Source organism: Scylla paramamosain, unplaced genomic scaffold (assembly GCF_035594125.1).
Source record: "Scylla paramamosain isolate STU-SP2022 unplaced genomic scaffold, ASM3559412v1 Contig161, whole genome shotgun sequence".
Lineage (NCBI taxonomy): Eukaryota > Metazoa > Arthropoda > Malacostraca > Decapoda > Portunidae > Scylla > Scylla paramamosain.
In genome coordinates, this window is record NW_026973826.1 from 22,106 (window position 1) to 45,000 (window position 22,895).

At 39.4% G+C, this 22,895-nt stretch overlaps 2 protein-coding genes across 2 annotated transcripts; one reads left to right on the forward strand and one right to left on the reverse strand.

Annotated features, from left to right (window-relative positions):
• Window positions 1-1,587: 1,587 nt before the first annotated feature.
• LOC135099634 (uncharacterized) lies at window positions 1,588-15,158 on the forward strand. Its single transcript, XM_064002022.1, has 6 exons — window positions 1,588-1,780; window positions 3,269-3,372; window positions 3,868-3,994; window positions 4,567-4,752; window positions 5,053-5,175; window positions 14,758-15,158. The coding sequence occupies exons 1-5, from the start codon at window positions 1,588-1,590 to the stop codon at window positions 5,145-5,147; spliced, it is 705 nt and encodes a 234-aa protein (XP_063858092.1). The 3' UTR covers window positions 5,148-5,175; window positions 14,758-15,158.
• Window positions 9,425-21,937, reverse strand: LOC135099633 (uncharacterized). Its single transcript, XM_064002021.1, has 8 exons — window positions 21,859-21,937; window positions 15,393-15,554; window positions 12,907-13,013; window positions 11,975-12,170; window positions 11,353-11,479; window positions 10,574-10,758; window positions 10,151-10,273; window positions 9,425-9,532 (listed from the first exon to the last, which is right to left on the reverse strand). Exons 1-6 carry the CDS (start codon window positions 21,859-21,861, stop codon window positions 10,715-10,717), a joined length of 639 nt encoding a protein of 212 aa, XP_063858091.1. The 5' UTR covers window positions 21,862-21,937; the 3' UTR covers window positions 9,425-9,532; window positions 10,151-10,273; window positions 10,574-10,714.
• Between the last annotated feature and the right edge of the window lie 958 nt (window positions 21,938-22,895).

Genomic DNA, 22,895 nt, shown 5'->3' on the forward strand with positions numbered 1-22,895 from the left:
GTACCACCGTGTCATATCACAGGTGATGTTCGTGGCCTCCCCAGCTTCAGAATCGGTCCTTGGGCAGCGTGGACATCTCAGACTCGTGAAGGAACTGCATCTCCTGCAGCTCCATCAGCTTGCCGTGATCCTTGATGTGGGCATAGTTGGCAGCAAGACACATCAGATAGTGCACCTGTGGGAGGTAAATAACACACACACACACACACACACACACACACACACACACAGAGTGAGAGAGTGAGTACGTATTATTGGGAACACTAACCTGGTATAAGAAATGCATTAAATGCTCAAGTAAAAAAAATAATGAAAATAATAAATAAATAAATAAGTAAAACACACACACATACACAGTTTTGCATTTTCATCATTCAGTCTTGTACCAAGTTAGTTTTTCATTGGAGCATGTAGAGAATATGAGAGAGAGAGAGAGAGAGAGAGAGAGAGAGAGAGAGAGAGAGAGAGAGAGAGTACTACTGGGAACACCCTAATCTGGTATAATAAATGCATGAATAAACAAAAAAAAAAAAAAGACTGACTGATGAACCTAACACCAGTATGAGAAAGTGTTAACCTTCAGGTAAAAGAAATTAAATAAATAAATAAAATAACACACACAAGAGAGAGAGAGAGAGAGAGAGAGAGAGAGAGAGAGAGAGAGAGAGAGAGAGAGAGAGACCAACAAAAGACCATCACCACTTACCAGGGAAAGAATGACAAGAAGGGCAGAGGCAGTGGCCAAGAGACACAATATTTCTCCATTGTTGACAAAATCCTTACAGAACAGCTTCCTCTTGCCTCCCGAACACACCCGCTTCTCCTCCTCAATGGTGGTGCAGGGGAACAGAAACCCTGCAGTGGGAGAACAATTATAATGTCTGTTTATAATCATTAAGTGGACTGAGTTATGTTAGTTAATATTTGATGTTTGCATCTGAGAATTTTTTAACTTCTTTTCTCCTTCTTTCTGTCATCTCTGTTCATATACCAAAATCATGTTCTCTATTTATTCCCTGTGTGTCTTTCCATAATATATCCTTCAAAGGGGAAGACAAACCTGAAGGAGTCTTTTATTAATTCATGTCCTTTCTCTCCTTTTCTCTCTCTCTCTCTCTCTCTCTCTCTCTCTCTCTCTCTCTCTCTCTCTCTCTCTCTCTCTCTCTCTCTCTCTCTCTCTCTCTCTCTCTCTCTCTCTCTCTCTTTTCAAAGCATCTTCCTTAAGCTTCACTTCCTCCTCCTCCTCCTCCTCCTCCTCCTCCTCCTCCTCCTCCTCCTCCTTCCTCCTCCTCCTCCTCCTCCTCCCTCCTCCTCCTCCTCCTTTCAAAGTTTGAATACAGTATAATAATATTTGGATGATTAATAAGTAAGGAGAAAGGACAAGGGTAACAAAAGAAAAACAGTGCAAAAATTAATCGCTGCACAAATCGCTGCACAAGACTTTCTTCTTTCTCTCACCCCTATTCTGTCCACCTCTCTAACACAGGAGTTAACCAGTATTCTCAATCATCAATCCATCATTCTTTGCCTGAGGAGGGAATTGATGCTGTGTTGACCCTTGACAGTGACGTCCCTCATGAGGAGAATATGAATTCTACAGAACTTGCCCATAGAAAGACCAAAACTGTTACTGCTGCCACTACCACCACTGCCACCGCTTCCACTGCCACCAAAAGCCCAACTGTGCAAAGAATCCTGGACCTCCTCAATGAAATGGAGTCCACCAGTCAGCTGGAGTACTCTAGCCTCCAAAAGTTCCATCTGTGTCCATTGTGTTTGGGTAAACTTATCACTGTATGAGGGGACAAGTATCAGTGTATGGTTACTATATACTCATTTGTACTTAAAAATGTCATGTCACATCATTCTCTCTCTCTCTCTCTCTCTCTCTCTCTCTCTCTCTCTCTCTCTCTCTCTCTCTCTCTCTCTCTCTCTCTCTCTCTCTCTCTCTCTCTCTCTCTCTCTCTCTCTCTCTCTATTAATCTCTTATTCCCTTTTCTTCCTTTCTTCCTTCCCTCCTATCTTTGTTTCTCCCTCCTCCTCCTCCTCCTCCTCCTCCTTCTTCCTCCTCCTCCTCCTCCTCCTCCTCCTCCTCCTCCTCCTCCTCCTCCTCCTCCTCCTCCTCCTCCTCCTCCTCCTCCTCCTCATTCATTCTACCTAACAAGAAATAATGGATTCAAGATTATACCCAAATGTTTTAAATCCCACAAGGCCAAACATTTTTCTTTAATCGTATAGTAAATATATGGAATAAACTTCCTGCAGAAATTGTCAACACCAATACTATTGAATCAGTTCATCCTAAATATGTGCACTTTCTGTTTTTCCACAGAGCAATAAGAAATTAGAATTGACTGAGAAACCAGAAAAGGGACTGCACTTGAAAAAGCACAAGAACCAAGAAATTACATCATTAAATGAAATGACAACAAATCTAAAGTAAGAATTTATGTAGCTTTCATTTTGGTTTACATTGTGAAAGGTAACAGTAACATGGATATGTTTTTATATTGAAATCTTTCTCTGATTGCATACAAATGGTACCAATCAACAAATAATAATGTAATACTTACAAGGTGGGAATTCCAATCACTGGTAGATAAAATGAACCACCATTCTAGAGTGTACATAACTAAGGAATTAATATACTGGTTAACTATCACACCAGCATGAACAGAATAACAACAATTGTTGAGTAGAGTCTATAGGAGGCAGGGAAGGAGGCATGTAGTCAGTTTTAGAGAGCAGTTATTATGAAATCAGCTGTAGAATATTCCTAAGATGCAATACTACTGGAGTCTGTCAGCTTGAAGACAGTTTATTAAAGAAGGGAAGTTCATGAGATATAAAGCCTTTGATTATTCAGTTTCATTTCCAAAGTAACATTTATTTATTGGTGTGTTGCTTCCTGTAAATAGTAAAGCCTTGACAGCACTGCATCTCTCACACCACGCTGTAACTGTTGAGAGAACCATAACCCTTAGAGAGAGGAGGAGGGAATCCTTGGTTTATGTTCAGTAAAGCCCTGTATTCTTGTCATGGCAATGTAGAATGGAGGCGTCATTGGTTTATGTTCAGTAAAGTCCTGTATTCTTGTCATGGCAATGTAGAATGGAGGCGTCATATTGGTCACACACTGTTCTAATGTATGTGCACTTGCCACGCTGTTCACCAGGCAGGAGGCGTTGCAGAAAGAGCGCGAGATCACTGTGTTGTGGGAGAAGACAGAGTCCCTTAGTGGTCAGCTGGTGACGGTCCACAACCACAGCCACTTTGAAAGAGAATGGCCTGAGCCACGACCACCTTGCTCAAGAAAATATCACGTTGACAGAGCTGATTAAAGAACTAGAAGATAAGCTCAAACTTTCAAAGGTACCACAAGTGTCTTTGTATATTAGTTTGGTTTACTTTGTAAGATTAATCATTACTGAAAACAATACATGGAGTACGTGAGGTTGTGTGTTTGTTTATGCATGGAGACAGTTTCCTTAAAAATGGGTGGAGAGTACTATGGTGCTTTAGATGTAGAAGGATGAGTGGAAGGAATGCTTGGAGTGTGCAAGGCTCAAGTGTATGCAGAAGAGCACTGACAGGAGTGTGAGGACTACTCTGTCATGACCATGTCTTTAAGACATGAACAAATGATGCAGTGTGGGAATCATGAAGGTGTAAAAATGCAGGATATGGATGGGATGCTACATCAGCAGCTTTTGTCATTAAGGCTGGTAAAGTGAAAGATTTGTTAATCACTTTGGTCTTTAGTTGATGCTTCTGGTGAGGCTTTCCTGTTTAAACTTGGCATAATATATATAAAATGATGTGGCATGTTAAACAAGTTAACTTACTGCCTTCTTGTGTCTTTCACAGATAGAAATCAAAGACGTCACAAGACAGAATAGTGAGCTGCATGCACTTATCACAGAGTATAAAGTCACTCCCTCAGAGGAAAAAGACAAGGATGGCACCTCTTCATGTGAGAACTCAGAAGCTAAATGTGAGCTACCATCCACATGAATATATATTTGTATATCAAACTGACATTCTCCATGGAGGGAGGCTTTCCAAAGTGCACACACACACACACACACACACACACACACACACACACACACACACACACACACACACACACACACACACACACACACACACACATCTCTGCATCAGGACTCAACAGCCAGACTGATAAACAATTACTTCACCCAAGATGATCAGCTGATAGGATTAGCTGTGGATGAGCCTCCTGTGGTGACTAGGAGTACAAAAGCCAGCAGCTAATTTTGGGAGCTGCCAGTCATCATGGTCCTGGTGTCTGAGGTGCTGCTTTTGCATTTTCCCATTCATGGGTTGAGGCCACATCACATTTATTCATTCACAGTTGCTCTTAGTTATCTCTGTTACAAGTTTAAATTTTTCCTGGCTCCACAGACATTTCTGGTGCATCTAACCCTCTCTCCATTGCCCTTCTATTTCCCTTAGTCTTATACCCACTTCTTACATTACGTCTAATTACTTCCATTGGTCATTCTTGTCTGGCCCTCTGTTGCATCAATTTTTCACCTCCAGGTACAGATACCAAGGGGAAATTGCTGGGTCAAGTGGCTACACTGACATCTGAGGTTAGCAGGTTGGAGAGTGAGTGCAGCAGTCTTCAGGTTCAGCTAGACTGTGAGAGGGATAAGTATAACAAACTGCTGGGAGAATCTCTTGCTCATGAAAAGTTGTCTGAAGATGTCATAACTGAACCAAAAGGTAAGAAAGTTTATATTCTCTAATAATAAAGCAAATAATTTTTCCTCACTGATGCTCAATTTTTTTAATTAATAACAAAATAAAAGCATTGTTATTGGATTTGTTTATTGAGGCTGTATTAAGAAAAGTTGAGAGAAACAAACTTATTGTTTTATCAGGAGAAACAACAAGATTGGGAGGAACTGAGCTTGAATAGAAGCTGCAACTGAATCATCTGTAAAAGTGAAGTGGAGGAAGTGTTTACTGTTTACTGTATGCCATTTCCTTGGTCTTTTAATGAAGAATTTTATCCTTTTTCAGGTGACTACATCACCATCTACCAGTTGCAGCGAGGAGTGATGAAGCAGCAAGCTCGAGAACGCCAGTTAGACCTTGCCAGCCTCCATCATGAATGAGAGGAAATGAAGCAAAACCACTCAGCAGGTTAGTGCTCTCTTTTGCATCTCACACTCTTCTTATTCAATTGCTGGCAGATTAGTGATTTCTGCTGCATCTCACACACTTCTTATTCAATTGCTGGCAGGTTAGTGATCTCTGCTGCATCTCACACACTTCTTATTCAATTGCTGGCAGGTTAGTGATCTCTGCTGCATCTCACACACTTCTTATTCAATTGCTGGCAGGTTAGTGATCTCTGCTGCATCTCAAACGGTTCTTATTCAGGTGTTAACCAAAGTACTAAGCCTTCATATCATTACCTTGCTCTGTGATGGAGGCTACACCATCTGGCATCTAGCTGAGATTTAATGTTGCAGCAAAGCTTCCATATGAGTTCATGTAGAGCAAAATGTTTTCAAATGCCAGGGAAGTAGTGTAATGTAACCTTCCAGAGAAATCTACCCCTCATTTATTAGTTAACAGGAGTGTTTAATGTACTTAATGTGATTAGCCAGGATCAAGGGTCAACTTCTTCACTGACCATTTAGTCTCAGGTGATGTATCTGTCCTCCATGAGTCACCAGAGACACATAAGGTGTTGTAAGTGAAATTTCATCTATTAGATTTATTCAAAATGTGAATTAACACAGTTGTTTCCTGCAGGATTTGATATCAAAGCTGGTGCAGGAAAAGGGAAGCAGATCATGACCTTGAGCAGCTCGAGAAGATAAGCAGCGTCCTTAAGAGTTCAGTTGCTATCATTAGCAGTGTTGGTGAGTAGTAAAAACTGAGCCATCTTATGAAGTGCAACAAAAACATTATTATTATCTTCATAATTTTCTTGAAATAAACAGATTTCTGTGGCATGTTGCTCATTAGCACTTTAATATCAGATAACACCAGTTATTTATGTAATGATGTAATGTACTAAGTAGATGAAATACAAATGGCATCTGTTAACACTCTTGATGTGGAACAGGAACCAGTGAGTCTGAGACACCCACCAGCAGTGGAAAGGTGGCTGACGAGCGCCTCAAGCACTCTGAAAAGGTGGAGCAACAACAAGAAACAGAAAATTGCATCCATCATTCTTTGCCTGAGGAGGGAATTGGATGCTCTGTTGACCTTTCACACTGATGTCCCTCATGAGGAGGGAGAATATGAATCCTACAGAACTTGCCCATAGAAAGACCAAAACTGTTACTGCTGCCACACTGCCACCACTTCCACTGACACCAAAAGCCCAACTGTGCAGAGAATCCTGGACCCTCCGCAATGAAATGGAGTCCACCAGTCACCTGGAGCACTTTAGCCTCCAAAAGTTCCATCCGTGTCCATTGTGTTTGGGTAAACTTATCACTGTATAAGGGGACAAGTATCAGTGTATGGTTACTAGATACTCATTTGTACTTAAAGATGTCATGACACATCATTCTCTCTCTCTCTCTCTCTCTCTCTCTCTCTCTCTCTCTCTCTCTCTCTCTCTCTCTCTCTCTCTCTCTCTCTCTCTCTCTCTCTCTCTCTCTCTCTCTCTCTCTCTCTCTCTCTGTTTGGAATTATACTGTATATTAGGAAATATCATTAAAGAGTGTGTGTGTGTGTGTGTGTAAAAAGTGTTTGCATTATTGTGCATTTGATGTTATAGCCCCAGGTTCTTAAAGTTTTCTGGTTTCATGATTTATAAAGATTGCTATTTTTAATAAAGTTATTGAAATTGTTATTGAGTGTTTGTATTGAACTCATTAGCTTTGTAATAGTGTGCGTCTCATCATGCATTCATTAATGATGTAGAGTGGAAATGTCCACTCCTATCATGCATAATATCAATGCATTATTGGTTTATGTTGTTATTTGTGTATAAATTGTAAAGTTATGCCAGTCTATTTTAGTACAAACTAAATATCGGCTGGAAGAGAGGACAGGTAATGGCACACTAAAACACAGGAAGGGACAATGATATAACCATCCAATTTAACAATACACAGAGGAAGAAGAATGAGAAAGCAATAAAAATGGATTATTTAATGGATGATTAATAGACCCTCATTTGTAATCTTATTTCAGGCAAGAATATTAAGAGACAGCTGGCTTGCCCTTTGTACTTGTTCATACGTGACAGAATGAGAGATCTAGGGGTGGGGGTGACACCTGGAAATGGGTATGATTCACGAAGGGATTGATTTATTGCTTGACTGGCTGATTAAGAAAAGAAGGCGTGGTAGTGGAGGGTGGGGGGAAAGGCCCCAACTTTCCAGTCGTATATGGAGTCGAAGGGAGTTCTACAGGATTATTCATGTATTTGTTGCTTTTAGCTGTGAATTATCTGGTGGTGTAATTGTTATGACCCCGTAAGTTGATTTACTATTCATTTCGTCTTTCTGAACGCAAAATAACATGTTACTTGTACTTCTGCCTGTTGTACACTTTCCTAAACGCAATTTAGGTCTTATTAATGTGGCATTTAAGCAGATTCACTCAGGGAATGAGAAGTAAATGATAGCTATCAAGCAGTAGATTAACTCTCTCTCTCTCTCTCTCTTAATACGATATCTAATATAAAGAAGCAATAATATTTAAGCAAGTACACACAGTAATCTTATAGTAATTTAATGAAAACAATACCAGCAAAGAAAAATATGAGAAAATGCATAATTTACTACGAAATCCAAAATGCGAAAAAAAAACCTTGCCAAATTGAACCGTCCCACGAAGGTTATGGATGGAGTTTTGATGCAATGAGCCTCAGTTATACTTAAAACACTCAACAAATATAACACCTGCCAAAATAAATGAATAAATAAATAAAATAAATCAATAAATCAAAATAAAAACGCGAGAAAACCTTTAAATTATCACAACGCGAAAAATACACACACGCCAAACTGGATGCGTCATTACTTAATAGTCATTGGAACTGTTATCCCCCCAATAGTTTATAGCCAACCCCCCTCCCCCCACCTTCCCTGCCTTGAGGAACACCTTCACTTATGTCCTGCTATTGTCGTGCTATTGGCTAGATTTGAGCATTTTAACCTCGAATTCACATACACGTACATATTTATCTCTATCTCCTTGCAATAATTATAATAGTCTTCCTGGCTTAATTTTTGTTTATTCATTATTCCTTATGTGCTTATTAATTGTCATTTGTCTAATTCCCTATGTTTTAGTCTCGGTACTTTAGTTTTTTTTTTTTTTTTTTTTTTTTTTTTTTTACTTTCCGACTCTGGCCCTTGCAATGAAGGGGCTTAATTGTTTATTTACTGTTCCTTACGTGTTTATTGATTATATGTGAGCTATTTATTTGATATTCATGATTTTTTAAAACTACGTATTTCTTGATATGATAGTTTTATCTTTTCGTGTTTTCTGGCTTAAGTTTTGTTTATTATTCCTTGTTTGTGTTATTAGGTAAATAATAATTATTCGTCTTATTTCTCGTAGTTTAATGGAATTTTTAGCACTTTAATGAGTTCCTCACCAGTCATTTTATTCGAGTGAGAGAGAGAGAGAGAGAGAGAGAGAGAGAGAGAGAGAGAGAGAGAGAGAGAGAGAGAGAGAGAGTGTCTAAATGGATAAAAAAAAAAAAAATCAGTTACAGTATTTTATTTATATACAAGAAAATGCATGATAATAATAATAATAATAACAATAATAATAATAATAATAATAATATTTAAATACAAGGAAAATATGTAATAATAATAATAATAATAATAATAATAATAATAATAATAATAATAATAATAATATTTAAATACAAGGAAAATATGTAATAATAATAATAATAATAATAATAATAATAATAATAATAATATTTAAATACAAGGAAAATATGTAATAATAATAATAATAATAATAATAATATTTAAATACAAGGAAAATGTAATAATAATAATAATAATAATAATAATAATAATAATAATAATAATAATAATAATAATAATATTTAAATACAAGGAAAATATGTAATAATAATAATAATAATAATAATAATAATAATAATAATAATAATAATAATAACTGCTTTTATCTTACACAGATAAATAGTTTTTATAAATAGTTTATTGACCATAAACATGTGGTTCCTGTTCCACATCAAGAGTGTTAGCAGATGCCATTTGTATTTCATCTACTTAGTACATTACATCATTACATAAATAACTGGTGTTATCTGATATTAAAGTGCTAATGAGCAACATGCCACAGAAATCTGTTTATTTCAAGAAAATTATGAAGATAATAATAATGTTTTGTTGCACTTCATAAGATGGCTCAGTTTTTACTACTCACCAACACTGCTAATGATAGCAACTGAACTCTTAAGGACGCTGCTTATCTTCTCGAGCTGCTCAAGGTCATGATCTGCTTCCTTTTCCTGCACCAGCTTTGATATCAAATCCTGCAGGAAACAACTGTGTTAATTCACATTTTGAATAAATCTAATAGATGAAATTTCACTTACAACACCTTATGTGTCTCTGGTGACTCATGGAGGACAGATACATCACCTGAGACTAAATGGTCAGTGAAGAAGTTGACCCTTGATCCTGGCTAATCACATTAAGTACATTAAACACTCCTGTTAACTAATAAATGAGGGGTAGATTTCTCTGGAAGGTTACATTACACTACTTCCCTGGCATTTGAAAACATTTTGCTCTACATGAACTCATATGGAAGCTTTGCTGCAACATTAAATCTCAGCTAGATGCCAGATGGTGTAGCCTCCATCACAGAGCAAGGTAATGATATGAAGGCTTAGTACTTTGGTTAACACCTGAATAAGAACCGTTTGAGATGCAGCAGAGATCACTAACCTGCCAGCAATTGAATAAGAAGTGTGTGAGATGCAGCAGAGATCACTAACCTGCCAGCAATTGAATAAGAAGTGTGTGAGATGCAGCAGAGATCACTAACCTGCCAGCAATTGAATAAGAAGTGTGTGAGATGCAGCAGAAATCACTAATCTGCCAGCAATTGAATAAGAAGAGTGTGAGATGCAAAAGAGAGCACTAACCTGCTGAGTGGTTTTGCTTCATTTCCTCTCATTCATGATGGAGGCTGGCAAGGTCTAACTGGCGTTCTCGAGCTTGCTGCTTCATCACTCCTCGCTGCAACTGGTAGATGGTGATGTAGTCACCTGAAAAAGGATAAAATTCTTCATTAAAAGACCAAGGAAATGGCATACAGTAAACAGTAAACACTTCCTCCACTTCACTTTTACAGATGATTCAGTTGCAGCTTCTATTCAAGCTCAGTTCCTCCCAATCTTGTTGTTTCTCCTGATAAAACAATAAGTTTGTTTCTCTCAACTTTTCTTAATACAGCCTCAATAAACAAATCCAATAACAATGCTTTTATTTTGTTATTAATTAAAAAAATTGAGCATCAGTGAGGAAAAATTATTTGCTTTATTATTAGAGAATATAAACTTTCTTACCTTTTGGTTCAGTTATGACATCTTCAGACAACTTTTCATGAGCAAGAGATTCTCCCAGCAGTTTGTTATACTTATCCCTCTCACAGTCTAGCTGAACCTGAAGACTGCTGCACTCACTCTCCAACCTGCTAACCTCAGATGTCAGTGTAGCCACTTGACCCAGCAATTTCCCTTGGTATCTGTACCTGGAGGTGAAAAATTGATGCAACAGAGGGCCAGACAAGAATGACCAATGGAAGTAATTAGACGTAATGTAAGAAGTGGGTATAAGACTAAGGGAAATAGAAGGGCAATGGAGAGAGGGTTAGATGCACCAGAAATGTCTGTGGAGCCAGGAAAAATTTAAACTTGTAACAGAGATAACTAAGAGCAACTGTGAATGAATAAATGTGATGTGGCCTCAACCCATGAATGGGAAAATGCAAAAGCAGCACCTCAGACACCAGGACCATGATGACTGGCAGCTCCCAAAATTAGCTGCTGGCTTTTGTACTCCTAGTCACCACAGGAGGCTCATCCACAGCTAATCCTATCAGCTGATCATCTTGGGTGAAGTAATTGTTTATCAGTCTGGCTGTTGAGTCCTGATGCAGAGATGTGTGTGTGTGTGTGTGTGTGTGTGTGTGTGTGTGTGTGTGTGTGTGTGTGTGTGTGTGTGTGTGTGTGTGTGTGTGTGTGTGTGTGTGTGTGTGTGTGTGTGTGTGCACTTTGGAAAGCCTCCCTCCATGGAGAATGTCAGTTTGATATACAAATATATATTCATGTGGATGGTAGCTCACATTTAGCTTCTGAGTTCTCACATGAAGAGGTGCCATCCTTGTCTTTTTCCTCTGAGGGAGTGACTTTATACTCTGTGATAAGTGCATGCAGCTCACTATTCTGTCTTGTGACGTCTTTGATTTCTATCTGTGAAAGACACAAGAAGGCAGTAAGTTAACTTGTTTAACATGCCACATCATTTTATATATATTATGCCAAGTTTAAACAGGAAAGCCTCACCAGAAGCATCAACTAAAGACCAAAGTGATTAACAAATCTTTCACTTTACCAGCCTTAATGACAAAAGCTGCTGATGTAGCATCCCATCCATATCCTGCATTTTTACACCTTCATGATTCCCACACTGCATCATTTGTTCATGTCTTAAAGACATGGTCATGACAGAGTAGTCCTCACACTCCTGTCAGTGCTCTTCTGCATACACTTGAGCCTTGCACACTCCAAGCATTCCTTCCACTCATCCTTCTACATCTAAAGCACCATAGTACTCTCCACCCATTTTTAAGGAAACTGTCTCCATGCATAAACAAACACACAACCTCACGTACTCCATGTATTGTTTTCAGTAATGATTAATCTTACAAAGTAAACCAAACTAATATACAAAGACACTTGTGGTACCTTTGAAAGTTTGAGCTTATCTTCTAGTTCTTTAATCAGCTCTGTCAACGTGATATTTTCTTGAGCAAGGTGGTCGTGGCTCAGGCCATTCTCTTCAAAGTGGCTGTGGTTGTGGACCGTCACCAGCTGACCACTAAGGGACTCTGTCTTCTCCCACAACACAGTGATCTCGCGCTCTTTCTGCAACGCCTCCTGCCTGGTGAACAGCGTGGCAAGTGCACATACATTAGAACAGTGTGTGACCAATATGACGCCTCCATTCTACATTGCCATGACAAGAATACAGGACTTTACTGAACATAAACCAATGACGCCTCCATTCTACATTGCCATGACAAGAATACAGGGCTTTACTGAACATAAACCAAGGATTCCCTCCTCCTCTCTCTAAGGGTTATGGTTCTCTCAACAGTTACAGCGTGGTGTGAGAGATGCAGTGCTGTCAAGGCTTTACTATTTACAGGAAGCAACACACCAATAAATAAATGTTACTTTGGAAATGAAACTGAATAATCAAAGGCTTTATATCTCATGAACTTCCCTTCTTTAATAAACTGTCTTCAAGCTGACAGACTCCAGTAGTATTGCATCTTAGGAATATTCTACAGCTGATTTCATAATAACTGCTCTCTAAAACTGACTACATGCCTCCTTCCCTGCCTCCTATAGACTCTACTCAACAATTGTTGTTATTCTGTTCATGCTGGTGTGATAGTTAACCAGTATATTAATTCCTTAGTTATGTACACTCTAGAATGGTGGTTCATTTTATCTACCAGTGATTGGAATTCCCACCTTGTAAGTATTACATTATTATTTGTTGATTGGTACCATTTGTATGCAATCAGAGAAAGATTTCAATATAAAAACATATCCATGTTACTGTTACCTTTCACAATGTAAACCAAAATGAAAGCTACATAAATTCTTACTTTAGATTTGTTGTCATTTCATTTAATGATGTAATTTCTTGGTTCTTGTGCTTTTTCAAGTGCAGTCCCTTTTCTGGTTTCTCAGTCAATTCTAATTTCTTATTGCTCTGTGGAAAAACAGAAAGTGCACATATTTAGGATGAACTGATTCAATAGTATTGGTGTTGACAATTTCTGCAGGAAGTTTATTCCATATATTTACTATACGATTAAAAGAAAAAATGTTTGGCCTTGTGGGATTTAAAACATTTGGGTATAATCTTGAATCCATTATTTCTTGTTAGGTAGAATGAATGAGGAGGAGGAGGAGGAGGAGGAGGAGGAGGAGGAGGAGGAGGAGGAGGAGGAGGAGGAGGAGGAGGAGGAGGAGGAGGAGGAGGAGGAGGAGGAGGAGGAGGAGGAGGAAGAAGGAGGAGGAGGAGGAGGAGGAGGAGGGAGAAACAAAGATAGGAGGGAAGGAAGAAAGGAAGAAAAGGGAATAAGAGATTAAGAGAGAGAGAGAGAGAGAGAGAGAGAGAGAGAGAGAGAGAGAGAGAGAGAGAGAGAGAGAGAGAGAGAGAGAGAGAGAGAGAGAGAGAGAGAGAGAGAGAGAGAATGATGTGACATGACATTTTTAAGTACAAATGAGTATATAGTAACCATACACTGATACTTGTCCCCTCATACAGTGATAAGTTTACCCAAACACAATGGACACAGATGGAACTTTTGGAGGCTAGAGTACTCCAGCTGACTGGTGGACTCCATTTCATTGAGGAGGTCCAGGATTCTTTGCACAGTTGGGCTTTTGGTGGCAGTGGAAGCGGTGGCAGTGGTGGTAGTGGCAGCAGTAACAGTTTTGGTCTTTCTATGGGCAAGTTCTGTAGAATTCATATTCTCCTCATGAGGGACGTCACTGTCAAGGGTCAACACAGCATCAATTCCCTCCTCAGGCAAAGAATGATGGATTGATGATTGAGAATACTGGTTAACTCCTGTGTTAGAGAGGTGGACAGAATAGGGGTGAGAGAAAGAAGAAAGTCTTGTGCAGCGATTTGTGCAGCGATTAATTTTTGCACTGTTTTTCTTTTGTTACCCTTGTCCTTTCTCCTTACTTATTAATCATCCAATTATTATTATACTGTATTCAAACTTTGAAACATACCCCTCTATTCATTGGTGTGTTTTTCAAAATATTTTCATCATACTGAGAGAGAGAGAGAGAGAGAGAGAGAGAGAGAGAGAGAGAGAGAGAGAGAGAGAGAGAGAGAGAGAGAGAGAGAGAGAGAGAGAGAGAGAGAGAGAGAGAGAGAGAGAGAGAGAGAGAGAGAGAGAGAGAGAGAGAGATAATAGACCAGACGATAAGGAATAAGGAGAAAGAGGAGAAGGAGGAGGAGGAAGAAGGAGAGGAGGAGGAGGAGGAGGAGGAGGAGGAGGAGGAGGAGGAGGAGGAGGAGGAGGAGGAGGAAGTGAAGCTTAAGGAAGATGCTTTGAAGAGAGAGAGAGAGAGAGAGAGAGAGAGAGAGAGAGAGAGAGAGAGAGAGAGAGAGAGAGAGAGAGAGAGAGAGAGAGAGAGAGAGAGAGAGAGAGAGAGAGAGAGAGAGAGAGAGAGAGAGAGAAGAGGAAAAGGAGAGAAAGGACATGAATTAATAAAAGACTCCTTCAGGTTTGTCTTCCCCTTTGAAGGATATATTATGGAAAGACACACAGGGAATAAATAGAGAACATGATTTTGGTATATGAACAGAGATGACAGAAAGAAGGAGAAAAGAAGTTAAAAAAATTCTCAGATGCAAACATCAAATATTAACTAACATAACTCAGTCCACTTAATGATTATAAACAGACATTATAATTGTTCTCCCACTGCAGGGTTTCTGTTCCCCTGCACCACCATTGAGGAGGAGAAGCGGGTGTGTTCGGGAGGCAAGAGGAAGCTGTTCTGTAAGGATTTTGTCAACAATGGAGAAATATTGTGTCTCTTGGCCACTGCCTCTGCCCTTCTTGTCATTCTTTCCCTGGTAAGTGGTGATGGTCTTTTGTTGGTCTCTCTCTCTCTCTCTTGTGTGTGTTATTTTATTTATTTATTTAATTTCTTTTACCTGAAGGTTAACACTTTCTCATACTGGTGTTAGGTTCATCAGTCAGTCTTTTTTTTTTTTTTTTTTGTTTATTCATGCATTTATTATACCAGATTAGGGTGTTCCCAGTAGTACTCTCTCTCTCTCTCTCTCTCTCTCTCTCTCTCTCTCTCTCTCTCTCTCTCTCTCTCTCTCATATTCTCTACATGCTCCAATGAAAAACTAACTTGGTACAAGACTGAATGATGAAAATGCAAAACTGTGTATGTGTGTGTGTTTTACTTATTTATTTATTTATTATTTTCATTATTTTTTTTACTTGAGCATTTAATGCATTTCTTATACCAGGTTAGTGTTCCCAATAATACGTACTCACTCTCTCACTCTGTGTGTGTGTGTGTGTGTGTGTGTGTGTGTGTTATTTACCTCCCACAGGTGCACTATCTGATGTGTCTTGCTGCCAACTATGCCCACATCAAGGATCACGGCAAGCTGATGGAGCTGCAGGAGATGCAGTTCCTTCACGAGTCTGAGATGTCCACGCTGCCCAAGGACCGATTCTGAAGCTGGGGAGGCCACGAACATCACCTGTGATATGACACGGTGGTACACGTCAGGAAAAGATGAGGATGTGGAGTTACAAAGTTAAAGAAAAGACATGGTGTTGCAAAATGTAGACCAAAGATAAGGATGAAATATAAGGCATGGAATTATAAAACCTAGACCAGTGATAATAGTAACATTAAGGACCAAATATAGGACATGGTATTACAAAATCTAAACAAGAGATAAGGACACATTATTACAGACACACAGAGGCTTCACTTAAATGCTTCAGTTCTTCATCCTGACTATTTTTTAAATTCAAATGTTTCTCCACTGTTACTTATAATAGTAATCAGGATAGGACAAGAAATAATGGGTTCAAGCATTGCAATTAGATTTAAAAAAAGATAAAAAGGAACTGGCTCTCAAAGAGAGTGTTGGATGACTAGAACAGACTCAGTAATCAGACTGTTAGTGCTGAGTAAATCTATGGATAGGGATGACAGGTGAAAATAGGTAGGTATTATTTATACAAAGGACTGCCATGTGTAGGCCTGATGGCTCCATTATTTTCATATCTTTTGATGTTGTTAGGGCTGAGTCATTAAGGAGCTTTAGAAGTGGACCAGCCAAATTTATGGATGAGGATAATAGGTGAAAGTAAGTAAGCACGTTTTGTACAAGGACCACCAAATGTAAGCCTGATGGCTTCCTGTACCAACCCTTGTGCTCTTGTGTTTTTATCAATATTAATAGAAATGATGACAACAGCAGTAAAAAGTTAGTTAACAAACTGCTAGGAAAGTTAACAGAGTTGTCAAGGGTGTCACAATGATTCCTGTGATAATTTGATAATGATTCTGTCTGTATTGGAAAAACACCCCTGAGAACCTGGATAATCATCTCTGTGGTCTGTGAAAAGTTGTCACCATGGGGCAGTGAAGCATTTAAGATTATGAACCTCATTAAACCATACTGGGAGATCATCACACTTGCTATTGTTACAGATATACATGCACATCTCTCTCTCTCTCTCTCTCTCTCTCTCTCTCTCTCTCACTGTGGTAAACATAACTCTATTTATACATACATATGTATAGACAGACAGACAGACTTTCATGCAGTAAAACCTACAGGTTTTACTGCAAATTTATGTCTTGCCAAAAATATATAAGATAAACAAGCCACATAAGCAGTGTCCTTGTTTTCTGAAGTGAAGGTGGATGCACTGGATACAAAAATAATAATAAATAAATGAGTAAATAAATAAATAAATAAATAAATAACAAGAATAAAAAAAATACCACTGACTGATATACTAGCTTTGTTCTGTGGTAGTGGTAGTGGTGGTGATGCCCTAAAGTTGTGGTGTGTGTGTGTGTGTGTGTGTGTGTGTGTGTGTGTGTGTGTGTGTGTGTGTGTGTGTGTGTGTGTGTGTGTGTGTGTCTGGTAATGTCTATTTTTGGGTAGAGAAAAAAATTTTTTTATTTTGTATTTTGGGAGTTCTTTTGCTGCATTGCAAGAATATTTATTTAATGATTTAGAATATTGTGGACTACAATTATTAATGGACTACTGCTGTGGATATTTTTTTGTATTTTAGTTTTTGTTTTAGTTTTGTTTGCTGTAATATGATTGTGTAGTCAATAAATCTATCTATCTATCTATCTATCTATCTGTGTGTGTGTGTGTGTGTGTGTAGGCGTGTGTGTTTTGAGTTCACACTGTCCTCTCATAATGTATTTTTCTATTCTCCTGTGTATTGTCTGCCTATTGAAGCTCCACTCCAAACTGCACAGCATACTCATGAGAAGCTTGATATTTGAACAATATTCATGCATCAATTGTTTCTGGTTTGCTTGTTATCATTCATTATTGCTTTTTCATGATCGCTGTTCCTCTGAAGTGTTTTATATTATCTACTTATTTGAACAGCATTATTAGATCTCTCTCTCTCTCTCTCTCTCTCTCTCTAGTTATCTATCTATCTTTATCATCTCTCTCTCTTTCTCTCTCTAGTAATCTATCTATATATCTTTCCTAGATTTCCCTCTCTCTATTTTTTTCTCTCTCTAGTAATCTATCTATCTGTGCATCTATCCATCACTGTTTGCCTCACATTCCATCATATTCCAGTGCAGACAGGTACTCCAATACTTCACTACACAACATTACATCCTTTCCCAGTCTTGCCTCCATCCACAGTTTGTCAACATAATGTTGCCAGTTCCTTACAACAATTTTGAGCTTCTGATGTGCCTCATAAACTTTGTAACCATCACTTGTATACATCAGTACCACTAGCACCATTTCATCTGCCTTGTCCATGAATCTATCTTGCTTCTCTTTAATATACCAGGCCAGCAATATCACACAGAACAGCCCAGACAAGGCACTACAGACTATACACACACACACACACACACACACACACACACACACACACACACACACACACACACACACACACACATTCACACTCTCAATCCTGTCAGCCCCTGGTGGGAAGGAATAGCAGTAGTAATGGTAGTCTATCTATCTATTTATCTATGTACCTGGCTAGCTTAAACAAAGTAGCACACACACACACACACACACACACACACACACACACACACACACACACACACACACACACACACACACACACACACACACACACACACACACACACCACGTAGTGTAGTGATTAGCATGCTCAGCTCACACTCAAGAAGGCCCGGGTTCAAATCCAAGGTGCAGCAAGCCAAATGGGTGAGCCTCTTAATGTGTAGCCCCTGTTCACCTTGCAGCAAGTAGGTACGGGATGTAACCCGAGGGGTTGTTACCTCGCTGTCCTGGTGTGTGGTGTGTGAGTGGTCTCAGTCCTACCCAAAGATCGGTCACTATAAGCTCTGAGCTCTTTCCATAGGGTAATGGCTGGCTGGGTGACCAGCAGACGACCGTAGGTGAATGACATCATTTATACTTGCAGCCATGTTGGTTCCTGGTGGAGAATAGCAGTAGCGGTAGTCTATCTATATGTCTATCTATCTATATACCTGGCAAGCTCAAGCAAAGCATCACACACACACACACACACACACACACACACACACACCAACCCTGTTGGCCCCTGGTGGAAAGGGACAGCCTTGTGGACCAACCTGCTGCACCCCAGGAGCTTAGACACACCACAGCTAGCCACACACACTTCCATTTTACTCAATTCTTATATATATATATTTCTATCAGTGGAGACATTTTTGCTTTGCTTTCTTATTAAGGTAAACTTTCCCATGGCTAATTCCTTCCTAGATTGTTTTTTTTACATACATTCTTGAAATTATATAAAATGTTCATACCTCTCTACATGTGTGTGATTCTGTGGATCTATAATCTATAAATGATTTTAATGCATTGCTCTTTCTGTGTGTGTGTGTGTGTGTGTGTGTGTGTGTGTGTGTGTGTGTGTGTGTGTGTGTGTGTGTGTGTGTGTGTTTACCTAGTTGTGGTTTACGGGAGGGGAGTAATCTCATAGTATCCCGTCTCTATATCTATCCAGTTTGGTCTTAAAAGCATGGACAGTTATGGCATTGACAACGTCTTCACTGAATTCATTCTATTTGTTCGCGCTTCTGTGTGTGTGTGTGTGTGTGTGTGTGTGTGTGTGTGTGTGTGTGTGTGTGTGTGTGTGTGTGTGTGTGTGTTTACTGAAGGCTAACAATAACAAGGGCATAGTTTTCCTATGTGAATTTTGGCGGTGGTGGTGGTCAGCAAATCACAAAAGGGCAAGGCATCTCACTTTCACTTGAGGAGATGAGTGATGTTACTGTTGTTAGGAAGGCTATAATACTTGGTGCAGTATCTTTGTATAAAGCTTGTATGTACCCATGTATGGTATGTATACAGTTTTGTATGTATATGTTAGTACACATGTGGTCCTGAAGGATGTATAGACCTGTAAGTGTTTTCTGCCTGTCCCACACGTAAAGTTTAACAGCAGCAGCAGTAACAGCAGACCCTCTAACTGCTTACATCAACATTTCCTCTCCCATACAATACACCTCACACCTTCTACAACACCTTAACTCAGTCCTCCCTTGCCTGCTAACTCCACAACTACAACCACTACCACAAACACTACCCTGTACATACCACACCACAATCCCTGATGCATTAAGTCCCAATACCCACATCCATACATCCAAACACCTTGACAGAGACTATTGCCAACATTGCACCAATCTTGTATCAGTGTCTGTTCATAATGGGACTGTACCTCTGCCGGTACCTGTATATATGATAACTTGCCATCAACGAATCCCTCCCTCCTTCCCTGGACCATTGATGGACCACAAACTAGAGGCTTATAGTGTGTGTGTGTGTGTGTGTGTGTGTGTGTGTGTGTGTGTGTGTGTGTGTGTGTGTGTGTGTGTGTGTGTGTGTGTGTGTGTTTGTGTGTGTGTTTGTGTGTGTGTGTGTGTGTGTGTGTATGTTACGACACTGTACACAGTCACTATTAGTGCTGGGCTTGGCTTGATGACATTTCATCTGGCTTGTGTTTGAACAGTCCAGTAAGGACTGTTTTAGTAGTTCACTAAAATATCTACCTTCACTCTCACTATGATATCTATCACTCTTCATTCCCACCCTCACTAATACTTCACCCTCACCCTTACTCGTTCACTCTTACTATCACTATAATCATCTATCACCCTCACTAACAGCATCATATTTCTCTCCTTTTAGTGTCAATATCAATCATGTTTATTTCATTAAACATTAAATCTTTTGAAAGTAAGGTTTAGTGTCAGAAAAACACTTCTATTTCTCTTCCTTTGAGTGTCACAGTGTTTTTATATACATGACAGCAAAAACCACACTGAAAACTTATTGGCATTGTTTTCATGATACAAAGGTAGAGTGTGTTTATAATGTTATCAGTGAGTACAATCTGGCATCAGAACAATGCTCACGTTTTTCTCTTTTTTTAAGTGTGGTATTCCTTTTTAAATATATGTAAGAGCAATAATCAGGTCACTCTGGCTAGTGACAAATTTCTGCATGCCAGGGTATGTCTAATATAACACCAATATATTCAGAGGCACAAACACATAATAAGTGACACAAATGTGATAATTTTCAAGGCCTTTGTGTCTCCAATGACAACTTTGTGCATGCCAGGATGTATGATCATATTCCAAAACAATCCTGTACTGCACCTTCTCTACTTTTAAAAGGCTCTACTTGAAGCTACACGGGTTTTTAAGGGTATTTTTATGGTTTTAGTGACAGAGTAACGAGATTTCTACATTCTTAACAGGAAAAACATTCTTGAAAACCAATCTGATTATCTCTGTGGCCTTAGAAGAGTTGGGGTGAGAGAACAAGGCATTCCTGAATATGGGTCTCAATGGTAGCACTCTCTGAGGCAAAAATATGTAAAATGTAACACAACTTTCACCAGAGTCTTCAAAGCCAAAAAAGTTTGACTGGAAAGGCATTGTACAGAATGACTACAATGATAATACTACTGTGTGTGGCTGTTCTGTGTTGAGAAGTGCAATATTTTTGTGGTGTCTGTGAGCACAGCACAATAAACTTGTTGTGTTCTGTGATGTTCTGTGACGTGCTGTTTTGTGCTGTCATGTGCCACCACTACTGATGTGATGCCCAGCACCCCTCTTCATTACACTGTGTTCCTGTGCAATGTGCTGTAATGTGTCATTAGTGATGTGAGCACCAGCAGCATCACCATCTGTGACATGGTGTTGTGTGCCGTCACCACTGACGTGACACCCAGCAAGCAACTTTATGTTGAGTTGTGGGCAGCGGGCCCAGCACTGATGTGTACAGCAGCACAGATCCCTTGTGCATGTGCATGTGTGTGTGTGTGTGTGTGTGTGTGTGTGTCACTGGAGGCTGGAAGGCCAAGCTGGGCTGGGGTGCACAAGACAAGAATAGTTTACCTGGCTGTTTGTTCCTTTACTTGAAGGGTACAGTGTGCCAGCAACAAAGCCACAACATATTCTCAGCAATGAAAGATCAGGTTATTCAGAGTGGGAAATGTTCTAAGCATATTCATATCTTAATGTCCTGTGACTTCTAAGCCATGGCATTAAAAGTATTTCACAACAGAATATTTCCAACTTAGAATGTTCCTCTTTGGCATCCATCTGGCTACTGGTGCTGGTGGTGCCCACACAAAACAGGAAAAATTACTGTAAACACCACCTCAACTTTTTCTCTTATTTCACGGGCCCCCTGCCGCCCCCCACGTGACCCCCGGGTAGTCATGACGCCCCTGCTGTCCCTGGGTACTGAGAAATGCCTTCAATAACAAAGGAAAGCGTAATAACCCCACCATTTGTAAAATCTCAGATGTCTGGCCGAGTCCAAGTGTTCGAGTGAATATGGCGCTAGCTTCGTCTTTATTTTTATTAGTTTTTCGTATTTCCTGCTTGTCTATGTGTGTATTTTTTATTTTGTTGTGTTTTTTGGATGTCCATATTTACTGGGAAATTCCTCTAATAAGGAAAGAAGCGTAATAATCTCATCATTTGTAAGATCTCAAATCCTAGTGTTCGGGTGAATGTGGCTGCTGGCTTCGTATTTATTTTTATTATAGTTTATCGTATTTTCTACACACACACACACACACACACACACACACACACACACACACACTAATTTCTATTATTACACATTGGAAAAAAAATAGTAAGAGAGAGAGAGAGAGAGAGAGAGAGAGAGAGAGAGAGAGAGAGAGAGAGAGAGAGAGAGAGAGAGAGATTATTAAGACAACCCAGGTGAAAACATCAATTAATTACAAATATTTACATGTGTTTTTTTTAAGTAAATATTATATCTCATTTTTGTATTCATACATATAAAGGGTTGAACTTTTGATAATATTCTTGTCTGTCTGTCTGTCTGTCTGTCTGGTCTACTCCTTATGACGTCATAGATCACAATGGCTTCCTATTGGTTCCTGGAAATAACGTCACTACCTCCCAGCTCCGTGATTGGTGGAGAGGTAGTGACGTCATTTTTGCAAACTGGGTGACGCTTAAGACAGAGAGAGAGAGAGAGAGAGAGAGAGAGAGAGAGAGAGAGAGAGAGAGAGAGAGAGAGAGAGAGAGAGACTGATGTGACTGACTGAATGACTGACTAACTGTGCGACTGAGTGACTGACTGACTGACCGACTGACTGACTGACTGACTGACTGAATGACTGACTAACTGTGCGACTGAGTGACTGACTCACTGACTCACTCACTCACTCACTCACTGACTAAATGACTGACTGAGTGATGTGACTGACTGACTGACTGACTCACTGACTAAATGACTGAGTGATGTGACTGACTGACTGACTCACTGACTGACTGACTGACTCAC

Bases quoted from the DNA above. Each gene is read 5' to 3' on its own strand.
- LOC135099634 (XM_064002022.1), top strand. From the start codon at position 1,588: ATGAATTCTACAGAACTTGCCCATAGAAAGACCAAAACTGTTACTGCT. The intron at 1,781-3,268 runs GTAAACTTATCA...CCACAACCACAG, and splicing joins TCTGTGTCCATTGTGTTTGG to CCACTTTGAAAGAGAATGGC. The intron at 3,373-3,867 runs GTACCACAAGTG...TGTCTTTCACAG, and splicing joins ATAAGCTCAAACTTTCAAAG to ATAGAAATCAAAGACGTCAC.
- LOC135099633 (XM_064002021.1), bottom strand. The intron at 13,014-15,392 runs GTAAATAACACA...GTTTTTCCACAG, and splicing joins AGATAGTGCACCTGTGGGAG to AGCAATAAGAAATTAGAATT. The intron at 10,759-11,352 runs GTGAGCTACCAT...TTTCACCTCCAG, and splicing joins TGAGAACTCAGAAGCTAAAT to GTACAGATACCAAGGGAAAT.